The sequence below is a fragment of the Manis pentadactyla genome, chromosome 10 (genome assembly GCF_030020395.1).
Source record: "Manis pentadactyla isolate mManPen7 chromosome 10, mManPen7.hap1, whole genome shotgun sequence".
NCBI classification, from domain to species: Eukaryota; Metazoa; Chordata; class Mammalia; order Pholidota; family Manidae; genus Manis; species Manis pentadactyla.
In genome coordinates this window covers 10,421,006-10,436,239 of record NC_080028.1, presented here as the reverse complement: position 1 = coordinate 10,436,239, position 15,234 = coordinate 10,421,006, and the positions used below count along the sequence as shown (strand labels likewise).

The 15,234-nt window shown below is 52.8% G+C and overlaps 1 protein-coding gene across 4 annotated transcripts in view; it reads left to right on the top strand.

The window, feature by feature from the left end:
- Nucleotides 1-5,837: 5,837 nt before the first annotated feature.
- CYTH4 (cytohesin 4) overlaps nucleotides 5,838-15,234 on the top strand; it is a 32,850-nt gene continuing 23,453 nt past the window's right edge. For 3 of the 4 annotated variants that reach the window (XM_057486389.1, XM_036891361.2, XM_036891365.2), the window contains exons 1-3: nucleotides 5,838-5,973; nucleotides 13,309-13,391; nucleotides 14,581-14,645. In XM_057486389.1, the coding sequence (XP_057342372.1) occupies nucleotides 5,955-5,973; nucleotides 13,309-13,391; nucleotides 14,581-14,645 (167 nt within the window). In that variant the 5' untranslated portion in view covers nucleotides 5,838-5,954. Of the gene's footprint in view, nucleotides 5,974-13,308; nucleotides 13,392-14,580; nucleotides 14,646-15,234 lie in introns of those variants that run through there. The other variant, XM_057486388.1, reaches the window with a different exon arrangement.

The following is a 15,234-nucleotide window of genomic DNA, read 5'->3' as shown; positions in this document are numbered from 1 at the left end:
GATGTTGAATAAAACACTTAAATACATAGAAAATACAAAGAAAGTTCAAATCACCTTAAACTCCACAACATAGAGACAATGTCTGTTAACATTTCCGAACCTTCTTCATCACACGTTTATACCTGAGGCCTCAAATGGGTAGCCATGAGCAAGAATCACCTGTTTTGTTGGCTTTCACCATGTTTTCCAGCTCAACATTTTGCAATTTTTTCAAAAACTAATTGACATTAATATCACACAAAAATTTCTAAATCCATATATCCTTGGAAAACTGTGATCTGGCCACCCTGGGATCCTGTCTCTTCCTTGCAACAGTCAGCTAGAAATGAGGACCAGCTGCCCATTTTATATAGGACAAGCCTCTCCATTTTGTCACAGTCCCTGCCATTCCCTGTAGTGTCCCCAAGTAGGTCCACTTCCTCATTCACTTCCTCACCTCACCCCTGTGGGCATGGAGGTTGCCAGCCTCGGTTCGGGTGTCTACAATAGCTAACAACAGTAAACACCCACTACATGCCAACCACCACTCACACAGTCTTGATGTGGGTTAACTTGTTTACTTCTTATGGTATTGATATGACGTAGGCATTATTATTGTGCCCACTTTATAGATGAGGAAACTGTGGCTCAAAGAAGTTGTGTCAAGTGCTCAAGACCACCGTGAGAAAGTGGCAAAGTTGGGCTTTGAACCCAGGCAGTCTGGCTCCAGAGTGCCTCTGACCCCCATGTCGTATGTAAAGACACACTCAGCTATACGTTGAGGATGATCTTCCATATCAGTCCGTATAGTCTAGGATCATGTGTCTAAAATCAAGAAACTAAAAAGTCAAAAACTTACCCCAAAAATAGCCAAAGTGGGCACCTGTTGTTTGCATCCATCCAGTTTTCCTTTCTTAATGGAACTGCCCCGCTCCTGGTAGTTCTGGTGGGCTGCCCCTCCCCTCTTACCTCCCTTCTGACCAGAGGGGTAGGCATGTGACCCAGGCTTGACCAATCATGGCATTCCCCCCATGTTGTTGCAGTGATTGGCCCAGAGATAGGCATGTGACCCAGGCCCAACCAATCAAAGTTTTCCCTGAAAATTTTTTGGTAGGCCATCCTTCTGAAATCAAAGGTGATTTAATATGAGCCTGAAGTCACCTTTGGCCAGGCTGACTGCCCCGTGGAGGAAATCCATCTGAAGCCAAAGAAAGAAACAGATAAGACAGACTGAGAGAATGAGTGAGGGAATGAGAGAGAAAGAGAAACAAGGACATTTTGAGTTTCTGGTATCCATACACCCAAAGCCCACCCCGCCCGACTCCAGGAATTGAGCCAGTAAATTCCAGTTTAAGCCAAACTGAATTATGCTTACTTAAACCCAAAATATGCCTGATTTCCACATCATCATTATTCTTCTTAACGACTCACACTGGCCCATCATCTGGATGCAGCATAATTTATTAACCATTCAGCCCCTGATGGGCATTTCACTCTTACCAAATTCCCCAGTTACCAGTGATGAATGAAGGAGCTTTCATGTGCTCACTCCTCGCCACATGTGCGCAATTATCCCATGGAGGGCAATTTCTGGATGTGAACTTGAACATCAAAGTGTGTTCCACTCTCCTGGACCCCCATCCCTGCCTTTAGCTTACTGATTCACAGACCTTCCCCTGAGCTGCATCCTTCTGTCCCATTGCTCGAGGCTCCCAGTAATTCTCGTAGAGTCACAGGTCTGGGGGAAACTGGGCGAGTTTAGAGAGCCCCTGGGCTTCTGAAGCCCTGCTTGCAGTCCAGGTCTCACAGGCCAGACTTTCAGCAGGCCCAGGATGGAGGGCTGCTCTGTCTGCCAGACAGAGGCTGACACCCATTCGGACTCATGAGGAACAATGAGAGAAAACTAGGAAGGGGATGGCTCTCAGATGATTCTTCCCAGACACACACCCTGCCCACCACTTGCCCCACCCCACCTGGCCCAGCTAACTCACCCAGGTACCCCACAAGGACCATGAATTTTGCCTGTCTTGTGCCAATGCCAAGAACAGCACACAGCATATGGTAAGCCTTAGATAAACATTCAGCGAGTGAATGGATGATTGGGCTCCAGCTGTGCAGCCCAAAATGCTCAAGGGTAGGCTGTGCCCCTTACTCGCTCTGTCAGGTCCCCTCATCCCCTCTTGGTTACCCAGGTGTAAATGAGGTCGTTGTGTGAGACCACCTGTAAGCTCCTTCCAGCTCTCTTCTAGCCCTGAAGCCAGCTGTGTCCAGATGACGAATTCTGACATTTTTGGAAAACAGAAAGCACTGCCCATACAATTGTCTACAATTTGATTCAAGTGTTGACCCTTTCCTATCTCTCCCCTGAGGGGTGGGCAGGCCACTGAATTTCTTTCTAAATGTTTGAAGTGATGCTTCATAAGTTCAGGGTAGAAATCAAGTCAGACGGCGCAGGGCTGGAATCTGAGCTTGCCTACTCCTGGCTTTGTGACTTTGGGCAGATGACTTAACCTCTCTGAATTCAGTTTCAACATCTAAAAAACAAGAATTGTAATACACTTTGTTCAGCTGTGGAAAGGACTAAATGGATGATGTACAAACACTTGGCACAGTACGTGGCATGTAGTGAGCACTCCATAAATGGTAGGGGAGGTTGTTTGAGAATCTCCCAGACCCTGTGTTTGAGGACAACTGTGTGTTGTCACCTAGTGCATGTGGAGGAAGCAGAGCCCAATTTGGGGGGGAAGAGTTGACCTGAGGCCAGAATGAGCTTCAAGCCCTTTTAGGGGAGCCCCTCCTACCTTCATCCTTCTTCCTACCTGAAATTCAAGCACAGTGGCTGGAGGTTGGGCAGCCATTTTGGACAATGAGGAGACCCTGAGGATAGAAGCAGAAAGTTAGAAGGAGCGTGGGTCCCTGATTATCAGGTTTCTATGAAAGCAGTCCTGTATTACTTATCTCAGGCTTCTTTCTCATTAAGAGATAAATACACCTCAATATCCTTAAACCATTGTTATTTAGGTTTTCTGTTTCATGTAAGCAAACCTAATCTTATCTGTCCTCATTTTGCAGATGGTAAAAAACAAGGCTCAGAGGGGAGACGTTCACATAACTAGCCAGTGCTGAGTCAGGATTTGAATCCAGGTTTCTTTGGCCCCCCTACTATTGATTCTACCAAACCCTTTGCCACCCACAATGAGAGGGTCCCTCCCTCCCACGTTACCTGCGTATAAGCTACTAGACGTAATCAGGGCTTTAGGGATAGAGGGAAGGGAGGTCACAGAAGCCTTCACAGAGGAAGTGGTATCTGAGTTGAGTCTTAGGGAATGAGATAATAATAACTGAGCCATTCAACCAGCCCTTAAGACAAAAAGGGAAGTCCCACATGCCATACGGTGGCTCTGGGCAAAGTACACCCATTGGGACTGACTGCAGCATTGGGGTTTATGTCAGAGGTCCCCCAAGACCATCATCTTCAGGTTCAACAACTCACCAGGCAGAGTCACAGAACTCAGCACATAGTCTTGCCTATAGCTATGATCTATTACAGCAAAAGGGTACAAAGTCAAACCAGCCAAAGTGCTGGGGTACAGTCCAGGGGAAAATAGGGGAGAGATCCCAGGAGGCCCCTCCCAGGGGAGCCACACAGGAGGCACTGAATTCCTCCAGCCACAAGTTGTGACACCACATGGGAAGTGTGGTCTGCCAGGGATGCCTGTTAGAGACTCCGGGCCCAAGGTTTTTCCTGGGGCTGGTCACACTGAAATCCAGACTCCCAGGAGGGAAGCAGGTGTTCAGCGTAAACTGCATTGTCCGTACAAATGGTTCAGGCCCAGGGAGCCATCCTTATCAGGGAACGGCAAGTACCCTCCTGAAATCCAAGTTCCCAGACACCAGCCAAGGGCCAAACTTACATGCAGGCCTTTTAAAAGATAGCAGCCTCACTCCTGCTGTGTTAATGCCTCTGTACAGAGAATTACACCTTTCTCCCCATTTCTATTTTTGAAGTGACCCAAGAAATGGTTTTTTGTGTCTCAGGCCCAGATCTGCTGAGAAAAATCTCATTGACTATGGTGATGATTTCAACAAGTTTCCTAGAAAATAGCCTTGAGTTATGTCAGGCACCAAGTGGTGGGGAGGGGCAGGTTCAAAGGGTCCTGAGAACACTAGACTGGCGGTTACCAGGCCTGGCTTCTAGGCCTCAGCTGGCCACGAACTCAAGTTCCAACTCGGTCAAGCACGTTAAAGTAATGAGCTTCAACTTTTCCTTCAAAGAGATGAAGCATTGGATTCCATCTGCATCGGTGAGCTTCTGCTGCATAACAAACCACCCCAAAAGTCGGTAGCTTAAAACAACTAACATTTGCTATTCCTCACGGTTCTACGGGACAGCGGTTTGGATTGGGCTCAGCTTAGCCGTTCCTCTCGTGCTGCCTGGGCTCACTCATGAAGCGCAACCTGGTGGCAGTCAGGACAGCCATGTGGTCTCCCACCCTCCAGCAGGCTACCCCAGCCTGGTTCTCATGGCTACTGGCCAGGGGTCCAAGAGCAAGAGTAGGAGCTATAAGGCTTCTCCAGGCCTAGCCTCGAAAGCCATGTAATGTCATTTCTGCCACATTCTAGAGGTCAAGGAAAGACACGGCCCAGTCCAGATTCAAGGAAAGGACAAATAGACTCCCCCTCTTGATGGGGAGAGAGGCAGGGTCACAGTGCAAAGGTGTGTGGGTAAGGGAGTGTTGGAAATTGCAGCCAACTTTTGCATCAGCTACACCATCTCCCCTATGTTCCTTTCACTCATTCATTCATTCATCGCACATCAGAGCACCCTCTATGTCCCAGCACCTACCAGGCATGGGGACACAGAGGTGACCCTGTCCTCAAGGGGCCTCCACACCATTAGATGGAAACAGAGGAATAAACTAATAAATGCCACAAAGTTTCAAGGAATGAGCATTTCTTTTATAGCTATTTCTTTACACCATATTTTTTTTTTCCACAAAGGAGTCAACCCACCTAAAAAGGCATAAGCAATAAACTTGTGCATTTTAGCCAAAGAAGAAAATTAAAACAGGGAAAGAAGATAGAGTTTATTGAGTGCCTGTTATGTCCCCAGCATCTACACACATCACGCACATTATCTCCCTCCATCTTTCCATAACCCTGAAGCGAGTGGATTATTCCCCTTTTATAGGTAAGCAAACAGAGGCTCATTGCAATAAGTGACTTGTCCAGCTTCATACAGGTCCTGAGTGGCATTGCTGAGAGTCACACAACTGAGTCTGGCCCCAGAGTCCATAGGCTACAATAGAACAGCTGCAAAGGAGCTTCAGATTTTACATGAGTTTCCTAGCAGCTCAAGGGAAAAGAGAAACTGAACATGTTTCCCAGTTACTGGACAGGAAAAAGCCAGACATTTCATTGAAAGGAAGCAAAACCCTTCCTAGCACTGAATCAGATTTTCTTTTCTCAAGGGAGACATCATAAAAGAGAGCTTATGGGTGGAATCTATGGGGCCCACCGTGGGCTGTCCAAGTTGAGGGACACTCAGCTCTTATCTGGGGAGGATGCTGCCTAAGTGCCCATTTTTCCCCAGAGCAGGTTCTGTCCTCCAGCGGCCATCTCCACTGTGTGCCCGTGTGTGCGTGCATGTTTCTCTCCGTCTCACTGTCTTTCTCTTTTCCCCCTACTCCTTCCTCTGTCTCTTGTGCCTCTATCCCTCCCTTGCTCACACCCAAAATGCAAAGAAGTCCCTGCTACTCGAAATTCTGCTGGTTTTTAGGAAGTGCTGCTTCGTTAAGAGCCAACCCACCAAACCTTGGTGGGACAGGACTTCCTCCCCACACGGGGCTGGGCGGGGCAAGCCGGAAGGAGCATGTTTTAGCTGAAGTGAGTGACACATCCCTGCCCATCAGCCTGAGCAGCAGCTGGGTCCGCAGGCAACGGGTGCATAGGCCACCCTTCCCCAAGGCTTCAGAATGGACTTGTGCCACCCAGGTAAGCACCTGGAGCCAACCTCTCTGGGCCTTGGTTTTCCTCTTCTATAAAATGGGGATAATAGTGCCAGGCTCACAGGATCCTGCAAGGAATTGGTGTGTAAATAGATTTAACACAGGTGGAAAATGCAGAAGCACGCAACAAATTATGAGCTCAGGCTAGGTGCCAACCTGCGTTCCAAGTGCAGAGTGTACAGTGGACAAAGCAGGAACTGCCTCTACCTTCGGGAGCTTACGCTCTATGGAGGAGACAGACAGAAATATATTAAGGTGATATGTCAGGCGGTGACAGGCAGGATGATCCATGTGGGTTTCTGGGAAAGGAATATTCCAGGAGGAACAGCCAGTGCAAAGGCCCAGAGGTAAGACAGGGAAAGGTTGCTTGTGTAGATGACGGTGTTGGTGACAGTAAGACCTGTCTGGGTGGCACCAGGGCCTGAAGTCCCTGTTTAGCCTTCGAGGGGTGAGGGTAGCCTTTGGGGAGGCTGGGGACACCACCCAGAGCCAGTGGAAGGGACAAGGAGCAAGTAGGAGAGGACCATGGCGGAGACCCTCCCCAGTAAGCAGGATTCTGAGGGAGTCTGCACAGCTGGTCGGGGAAAGAACAGGAGGGCACTGTGTTTCTAGGAGGCAAAGAAGGGCCGGGTCTTTGGGCCCTGCATCTTGGAATGCCCCCAGCATTGCCTGGAATTCCAGAGGACAAGGGCTGTCGGGAGCTGTCCAGTGCCCAGGTCCGAATAACGTCAACCGTGTTAGCAACAGAACCCTTTCTTCAGGCAAAACCTAACCCTGAGCAGCCTGATCCCCCCCACTGGGCCTGCCCTGCCCCATGGGCACTGGGGTTACCAAGAACCACCCATGCTTTTTGCAGCCTGTTTACAGACGCAGTGAGAGGCCAAGAGGGAGAAGCCGTCTTGCAGAGGCAGGTGGGGCTCCTCCTCCCGGGTCCCTGTCCAGAGCTCTCTCCCTGACCCCCTGCTCCTCCTGGGGGCTTTTAGGGGGCAGGTGGCTCACAGACTGAAGGGACTGTGAGCACCTTTTTGGGGCAGGCGACTAGAAGGCGAGAGAAGGCCCGGAGAGGAGCAGTGCCTGCTCGAGGTTCCTCAGATGCTTTGGGACAGTGGAGCAATGCCCTCCCGCCACACACACACACACACACACACACACACACACACACGCACGCACGCACGCACGCACACACATACACACCCTGCCTTTCCACCGTCACTGCCCTGCTCCTTGGGGGCTTCACACACTGATGTCCTGTCGAACGGGCTAGTCATCCCTGTAATGAAGAACCTGAGCCTCACAGAGGAGGGCCGGGGAGCACTGATGGCCCACAGTCAGGCGGCCAGGACAGGGAGAAGAACGTGAGAGGGGACAGAGCCCAGCCGGCCTGGGCTGGGGAAGGGAAGAGGGCGCCGTCGGGGTCAGGGCCGGAGGGGAGTCAGCGCCCTGCTTTCCGCTGCTCTGGGAGGAAACGGATTGAAGGGAGTCTACTCAGGCAGTCTGTTGGGAGACTTGAGATCTCCATTGATTGGTTCATCTATGAATTAATTAATCAACTGATTAATGAATTCATGCATTTTATAAACAGTCCTTCAGTGCGTGCGATCTGTGACGTGTAGTGCTGGGGACAGCAGTGGCCCAGCCCTTGGGGAGCTAATGGTCTGGGATGTTGGGGAGGGGGAGAGAGACGCTGCAGGACAGTGACCCAGGGCAGATGTGCACACGGTCACAGACCTGGAGCGTAGGAAGATGCGACTCTGGGGGGGAGGGGATGACACATATCTGAGAAGACTTCCTACTGGAGGAGGCATAGGGAAGGAGGGAGGGTAGGTCACTCCTCTGTTACCCAGACTGCATCTTATAGCTCCTCCACAGCTGGGTGAGTTCCCCTCTCTGAGCTCGGATTCATTGTCTACATGGGCATCGTCATCCCACCTGACGTGGGGAAGTGGGGAACGACGGGGATTTGGAGTCAGCCCGACCTAGCTCAGGTCCCGGCTCTGCACCAGCCTGCCATGGTCATGATGGACCACTTCCTTCTGTGGGCCTCAGTCTTCCCACCTGTACAATGGACAGGATGGTGGCAAAGGTCCCCCAAGGGCTGCCTCCCCTCCTCCAGTCATGGGTTTGTAACACACAGAAATAGGTGAGGCCCCCTCCCCACAGCCTGCTGGGAAGGTGCGAGGTCAAAACAGCAAAGCCCCAACGTGACCAAAGAGAGCCCTGGGCTGGTGCAGCGAGGATGGGTGCTGTTAAAAATAGAGGCAGCTGGGCCGGGGGGAGGAAGCCACACCATATGCTTAATGAGCCTGCAGGATCTTGGGGGCTGGGGCGGGAGCAGCTCTGCAGGACACCTTCTCCTGCCCCAGTGCCCCTCCGGGCCCCAGGATAGCACCCTCCTCCTGCCCTGGAAAGAGGAAGCGAGGCCAGCTGTCCTGGGAGCAGGGCTGCAAGCAGAAAGATTTCTAAAAATATGATGGGAAAGAGGAAGGACAAAGGGGAAGTGGAGAGGAGCTGGGGAGCCGGTCGGGGCGGCACCAGGGCACACGCAGCTGGCCCGGGCACAGAGGGCAGAGGGCAGCCACAGCCGCGGCTTGGGTGGGGTAGGTATCCCAAGGCAGCCTTCGCAAGGGAGGTGAGAAAAGCACGTAGCCAACTGAGGGGTGAACAGAGCCTGTGGCAGTCGCTGTCATTACCATTCCACTAGTTTCTGTGTTTTAGCATTATTGTCATTATTATTAAAATTTGTCTCCCATGAGCCTCACCAGTGCCTGAAACGTCACCATCACCAGGCTTGGAATCAGAAGTGGCCACTCTCAGGCTGTGCCCTTGTTATGCTCCCTGAACCTCAGTGTCCCCAGCTCTGAAATCCCCTATTGTTAAACAAATGGGTGAAGGTTCAGGAGGCCACTGTGCACCACGTGGTGGTGCAGCAGTCCAGGGACCATCAGCACTGTCCCATGGGTTCAGGCGCACTTGTCCACTTGCCACTGGTTGGGGTCAAGATCCTGACAGAGGAGGACAGTGGACCACAAGGGCTCATTAATGCACCTGTCACACCACTCAGAGGCTCAGAATAAAGAAAAAGTGCAAACAACCCCCTCACTGTCCCACATCGTTCCACTCCCCTGGAAAGTTTCCATCCATTCTTGTGCCTCAGTTTCCCCATCTCTACAATGTTGGCTATGTTTTATTTCTTACCTGACTAGGGAAAGGGGCTCAGACTATAGGCATCGTTCTGCATCTTGTCTTCATTTGCAAACATGTAGCCATGATCACATTCCCAGGCCAGGACACCCAGGATTATCATCTGGTGGGGTTTTGATGATGTGCATGGAGATACCTGGCTTCAGAAGGCCAACATCAGGGTCGTGTCCTCAGAGCCCCGGATGGGCCCAGATGTGAATCCCAGCTCCACTATCTTCCAGCTGTGTCACCTTGAGCAGGCCACTTAACCTCTCTGAGCTTCAGATGCCTCAGCTATAGAGAAATACGTCCTCCAGAGCTGTCATTGGGGTCAAATGACAGTGGACAGAGTCTGGAGCACAGAGCCAGGCATGCAGTAAGTGCTCCATCAGCAGAGCTTGCTTAGCCAAAGGTTTGGCTTGTTAGTGAGCAAGATTCCAGAGCTGCTCACGCAGATCCCAGGACTGCTACAGGGAAGGGAAGGAGGTGAGGCAGAGGATGGTGCCCAGATGGAGCACAGGAGGGCAACTGAGAGGAGAGCGAAAGGATGGGGAAGAACTACTAGGCAGAGAGGAGGGGGAAGAGCATTCCAGACATAGGGAACAGCATGCGCAAAGGCCTGTGGAAGGAAAGAGCACATGGGAACAGATGAAGGGCATGTGTGAGGCGTCAACCTGGGGCACGGGAGGGTGCAGAGTGACATGAGGACTGGCACCCAGGATGACGGGATGCCAAGGGAGACTGGAATGGAGGGGCAGAGCAGAGGCAGAGCAACATCAGGTGGCCCTGCAGCCATCCAGAGAAGAGCCCATGGTCTGGGAGAGGGTGGGGCTGCAGAAGCCAAAAGTGGATAGCCAAGGCTTGGTGATGGAAAGGACACAGGGGCGAGAGAAGTGCGTGCCACAGTGCCTCCTGGGGCCCCAGGCAGGGCAGCTGGTGGCCCTTCCCAGAGCCCACTAACTCAGGCAGAGTGCCAGTTTGAAGGGAAATTCTAGGAGTTTCATTTCGGTGGCAATGACGAGAGCTGATGGCCAGTGCACAGGGGGATGGAGGGCCTAAAGCCCAGGGCAGGGGTGGGGCTGAGGGTGCACGTGTGGTTCCTTGGCCTATGAGCAGAGAGGAGACCACAGGAAGAGAGAGGAGAAGCTTGCCTAGGACTGGGCCATGGGAGTCCCTTCACCCACCCCTGACCATCCACACTGGGGATGATCCATAGAAACGCTAAATTCTGTGGCTTCTCTCAGACAAGCAGCCCGTCTAGAATCCCTGTGGCCTCCGCCAGCAGGTGGGCCCAAGGCCAGAAGCAGGCCTTCAGGACACAAGCCCTTGCCAATAGGGAAACAATGGAAGGCAACAAACTAAATAAAAAGGCTGATCTTTTACCCCAGAGTCAACAAGAGGTGATTGGGTTTTTCCACCACAGAACTCAGTCATCCTCCTGCTTCTGACAGGGGTTCCGGGTCCCAGCCTCTAGTTCTGCCTATGCAGCTATGTCTTCTGTCTCTGCTCACGTCTTCCTGTAGACGCCCCTCCTGCCTTCCATAGCTGCATGTTCCCAATAGCACACAGAGTCCACCTCTCCTGGGATAGAGGCTTGGGCACTGGCAAACCAGGATTCTGATCCTAGCACTTCTGTTTCCCGGCTGTGTGACCTGGGGCAAGTCACTTCACCTCTCTGAGCCTCCATATCTTAAACTGAAAAAGATCCAGTTAAAGAGTTGTGAGGATTAAATGACATGATTTATATGGAGCTGCTGGCCTGGAGGAGATGTTTTTGAGCTTAAAGGTTAATGAGACTCTTGCTTCGCCCTGTGGTGTAAGTGCTGCCTCTCCCCAACCCTTCTGGAAAACAGGCTCTCTAGACCTGCAGAGCTCAGAATTTGGGGGACAGAAAAGGAAACTCCCTAGCTGGTCCCTAGGAAGACGGTCATAGGTCACAAGGGAACTACCCAGGCAGACATGGCGTGAGCTGAGGGTCCTGGTTCAACAGTGGTTGAAGATATGGGGGTCTGGGCCACTTGCCTCTGGGGCTTACTAGAGCTTCTGGTTCTGCTCACCTCTGTTCCAGGCTGAACCACTTACAAAGGACTATTGTTGGAATCACTTGACTTTAGGACTAAACAGGCCCACCTTGACTGCTTGACCAGGGGAATCGTTACCATATGCAAACGCCACAGGGTTGCAGGACCCTTATGTCTGGAGACCCAGCCTCTTCTTCAGTCAGTAGGGTCTGGGTGGGAAAACTGGCTCGGGTCCAGAGATTAGGCAAAGGGTCTTGGCTTTTTATGCAGTGGCTTCCCTCTGGCAGGGACAGACCCTTGGGTGAGGCAGACCCATGAGGCTGAGGTACGTGCCTAGGAAGGGACCCAGCTGTGAGCCAGCAGCAGGCCATCCTCAGCACCACCACCTCCAGTGGCAGAGAGAATGGGTGCCCTGGTCCCGAAGGGGAGAGCTGGATGGCACAACATAGCATCCGTCATACATGTGTTGGACCCTTACTGTATGTCAGAAACTTGCTGGGTGTTTGACTAAATTCGGCTCTTTTTATCCTGACAACCACCCTCTCGGTAAGGATTCTGGCTCATGTTTCACAGATAAGGACACTCTATTAGTTAAGTTTCAGGTTTGGCTGTTGTGTAAAACAGACTCAGAATAACAGTGACGGAGACATTCGCAAAACGTCTGTCTGTCTCATAGAGAAGTCCAGGTGGGTAGCTGACGGCAGTGACTGTGATGGCTCTTCTCCACGCGGCTGCCCGGGACCCAGGCTCCGCGTGGCTTGGCACCCGCCAGCTCAGCTTCCATCTCAAAGCCCTTGATGGCTGCTCAGTCAGTGGGAGAGGGAAGGAGGGAAAGGGAGCCTTGACATTCTCTCTGCTTTCATTTAGGAGAGGTAATGTCTGTCCTTGCAAAACCTGTAAGAAATGGGATCAGATATCTCCTGAAGCGAGGACTTGAGAGTCAGGGAGGATCTGGACAGGCAGACAGGAGGAGGCGACCCAGGGTGGAGGAACTGCATAGGCAAAGGTGGGGAAGGACGAATGGCAGCTAGACAATTCGGGGGCAGTGAGCAGCTGGCAGGCTGGACTGGCAGGCTCTTGTTGAGGATGGTGGCGAAAGGCTGGCTGGAGCGGCCAGGGAAACTGTGGAGGCCCTGGGACCAGGAGGAGGACTCTTCCCTCTAAGTAGTAAGTAGTCCATGGAGCTGTGCTGTCCAGGACTGTGCTGTGGGCGGAACAGGAAGCACAATGAGGGATAAAAGTGGGCCAGCTGACCGGGGGTGGGGGGTGGGGGGGGTATAGGGATCGTCATAGCACCTTGCCCAGAACACCAGCGCACGTGTATCCCCTTTAACTCGTTTCCAGGTGTTGAGGGAAGAACCCAGGCTTTGTAGTCAGACCAATCTAAGTCTGCCCTTGCTCAGCAATTTGTCCCTGTGGGACACTGGTTAGGCCACCTCACCTCCCTAGCCTCAGTGTCTGGGTCTGTGAAATATCCACCAAAATCCAGTCTCCCCATCTTACATAGTGAGGCTATCAGGATCACCTACTAACGGCTCATTTCCTAACCCCCCTTGCAGCTAGGTGCTGCCATGTGACTACATCTGACCAATGGGATGCCAGGCAAAATGATCCACCACTTCTTGGTTGTGCAACTAAATAAGTGAATAAACGATAGCCATATGATCTGGTGAAGGAGTAAATTAAAGTTCCAGGGAAGGATGAATGTCTTCAGCAAGTATTTTATGGAGTACCTGCTGGGTGTCAGGCTCTTTCTGGGTGCTGAGGATGCAGCTGTGAGCAAAACTGTTGAAGTTCCTGCTCTCACAGAACTGAGAGCGTAATGAATAGAACAGAAATGATGCAAATAAACAAGAGGATTTCAGTAGTCTGTAGCCAGAGGGACAGAAGAAACATAAAGCTGGGTACGCAGTTGGGAGGGACTGTGTTTTAGACAGGGTGGTCAGGGAAGGCTTCTTGGAGGAGGTGACATCTGAGCCAAGGCCCGAGTGAAAAGGGCCAGCAAGCAAGGTTGCTGGAGGGAAGAGGGCCCTGGGGAAGTGAGAGCTAGCCGGTGTGGCTGGAGCCGAGTGATGGAGGGGAGGGCAGCGAATCAGTCACCACTGGTTCTCTCTCTCCAGACCCAGGGGAGCTGAGCAGCGGCGAGGCCGAGGAGCTGCAGCAGATCAAATGGCACCGGAAGCAGCTTCTGGAGGACATCCAGGTATGTGCACATTCACACACTCACACTCACAAACAAGTACACACGCTCATGTCCACACACATGCTCAGGCTGACACATCATCAAAGCACACACACCCACAGGCAAACACGCATAGGCGCACACCTCCCCACCTGCTCCTGTGCTGTCCACCGCTGTCTCCCCAGCCCAACAGTCAGAGCAGAGTCAGCACTCAGTTAATGCTCGTGAGTGAGCCTCCGTTTCTCTGTGGGGAAGCCACTTGGTGACTCAGTCAAGATCACATGGGTGGGAGCTGGCTGGGCTCAGATATCAGCTTGGGCCCTAGGCTGCCAGGTCCCCAGACAAGCCCCCAGGGCCGCCCCCTTCCCACAGATCTCAGGGGAGGTGAGAGGGGGCATGGCGCCCTTTGGGGGCTCAGATGCCCATGCTGCTCTCCTCCACGGGGATGCTGGACGAGCTGCTGTCTTTCCTCGGCTGCCCAGCAGCAGAGGCACAGAGAGGTGCTTTCCTCGACTCCCCCACAAGCCTTTCTTGTCTCAGCCCTGCAGGAGGCACCCAGGAGCAGATGAGACTCCCTGTGTCCTCTTCTATAAATTCCACGGGACTCACAAAGTTCCTGAGAAGAGGGCCTTCATGGTCTTACACCCTGGTGTAGCCATAGTACTTGGCACATGGTGGGCAGAGAGTCAAGGGCAAATGACAGAGTGAACGGATAGAAAGAGGAAGCAAGAAAGGAGCTGGGGCCTGATCATCGGCTGGGAATTTGTGCCTTCTGACTGGGGAGGCAGTAGGGAGCCACAGAGGAGTTTGAGCAGGGGCAGGACAGTCTCCAAGCTGTGCTTCAGAACAACGGCAGCTGATGGATGTGGGCTTAGCTTGAGGGCAGGAGACTCCACAGCTGCAGAGGGGGGGAAATGAGAAGGCCAAAACTCGAGTGGGCGAAGGGCAGGGACTTGGGGACTGCCTTCCCCAAAACAGGAGCTCATGGAGAACTGGGGAAACAGAGGCATTGGGTTTGGCTTGGGATTTGGAGGGTGTGAGGCCTCTGGGGAAGGGGGCTGGGTCCTTCAGTGGTGGCTCAAGACAGGGAAGCTTGGGAGTCACACCAGAAGCAGGAGTGCTTGCGTGGGAGGGCAGAGGTGGTAAAACCCTGTCTGTCCCGGCCTCCTCCCCCTGACTGCCCCTCCCTGTGCTCTCCCCTACCCCGCAGAAGCTGAAGGATGAGATCGCAGATGTGTTTGCCCAAATTGACTGCTTTGAAATTGCAGAGGAGAGGTGAGGGGCCTGGCCCGGGGACCGTGGGAAGCTGTGTGGCAGCTTCCCGAGGATGTCTTACTCCATGAACGAGCGTGAATGAGCAAGGCTACACTGGGCCCGGGTCCTGGTGAAATCGGGGATTTCACCTCCCCCAGGGGAGGAGGCAGTGATGGTGAGATAGGAACAGGGGCGCCCTGAGACTCCGTCCCGTGTCCCAGTCCAGTCCTTGCTTCCAGACAACCCCATCTTGAAAGAGAACCATCTTCCCACCCCCAACACCCAAAGTCTCCCCCAACCCACCTGACCCACCCCTGACCAATCGCTGGCCTAGGAGCATCCCGGGATGGACCAGAGAGAAGACAGACTCAGGCACCAGGCAAGGATGAGAAAGCCAAGGGCCTCCTGCAGCCTGGCCTGTGATACGGCCAAGGCTGGTCCCCCTCAGCCCGTCACCCACCCACCCTGCCGATGGGAAGGCTCCCACTAGCTCTGTACCCTGGGTCTGGTCCCCTCCTCTCTTTGGGTCTCAGTTTCCCCACTTGTGCAATAATAAGGTTGGTGCCTACATATTGCCCTGGGGCCCGGGGGCACTGACTCCAACATTCCA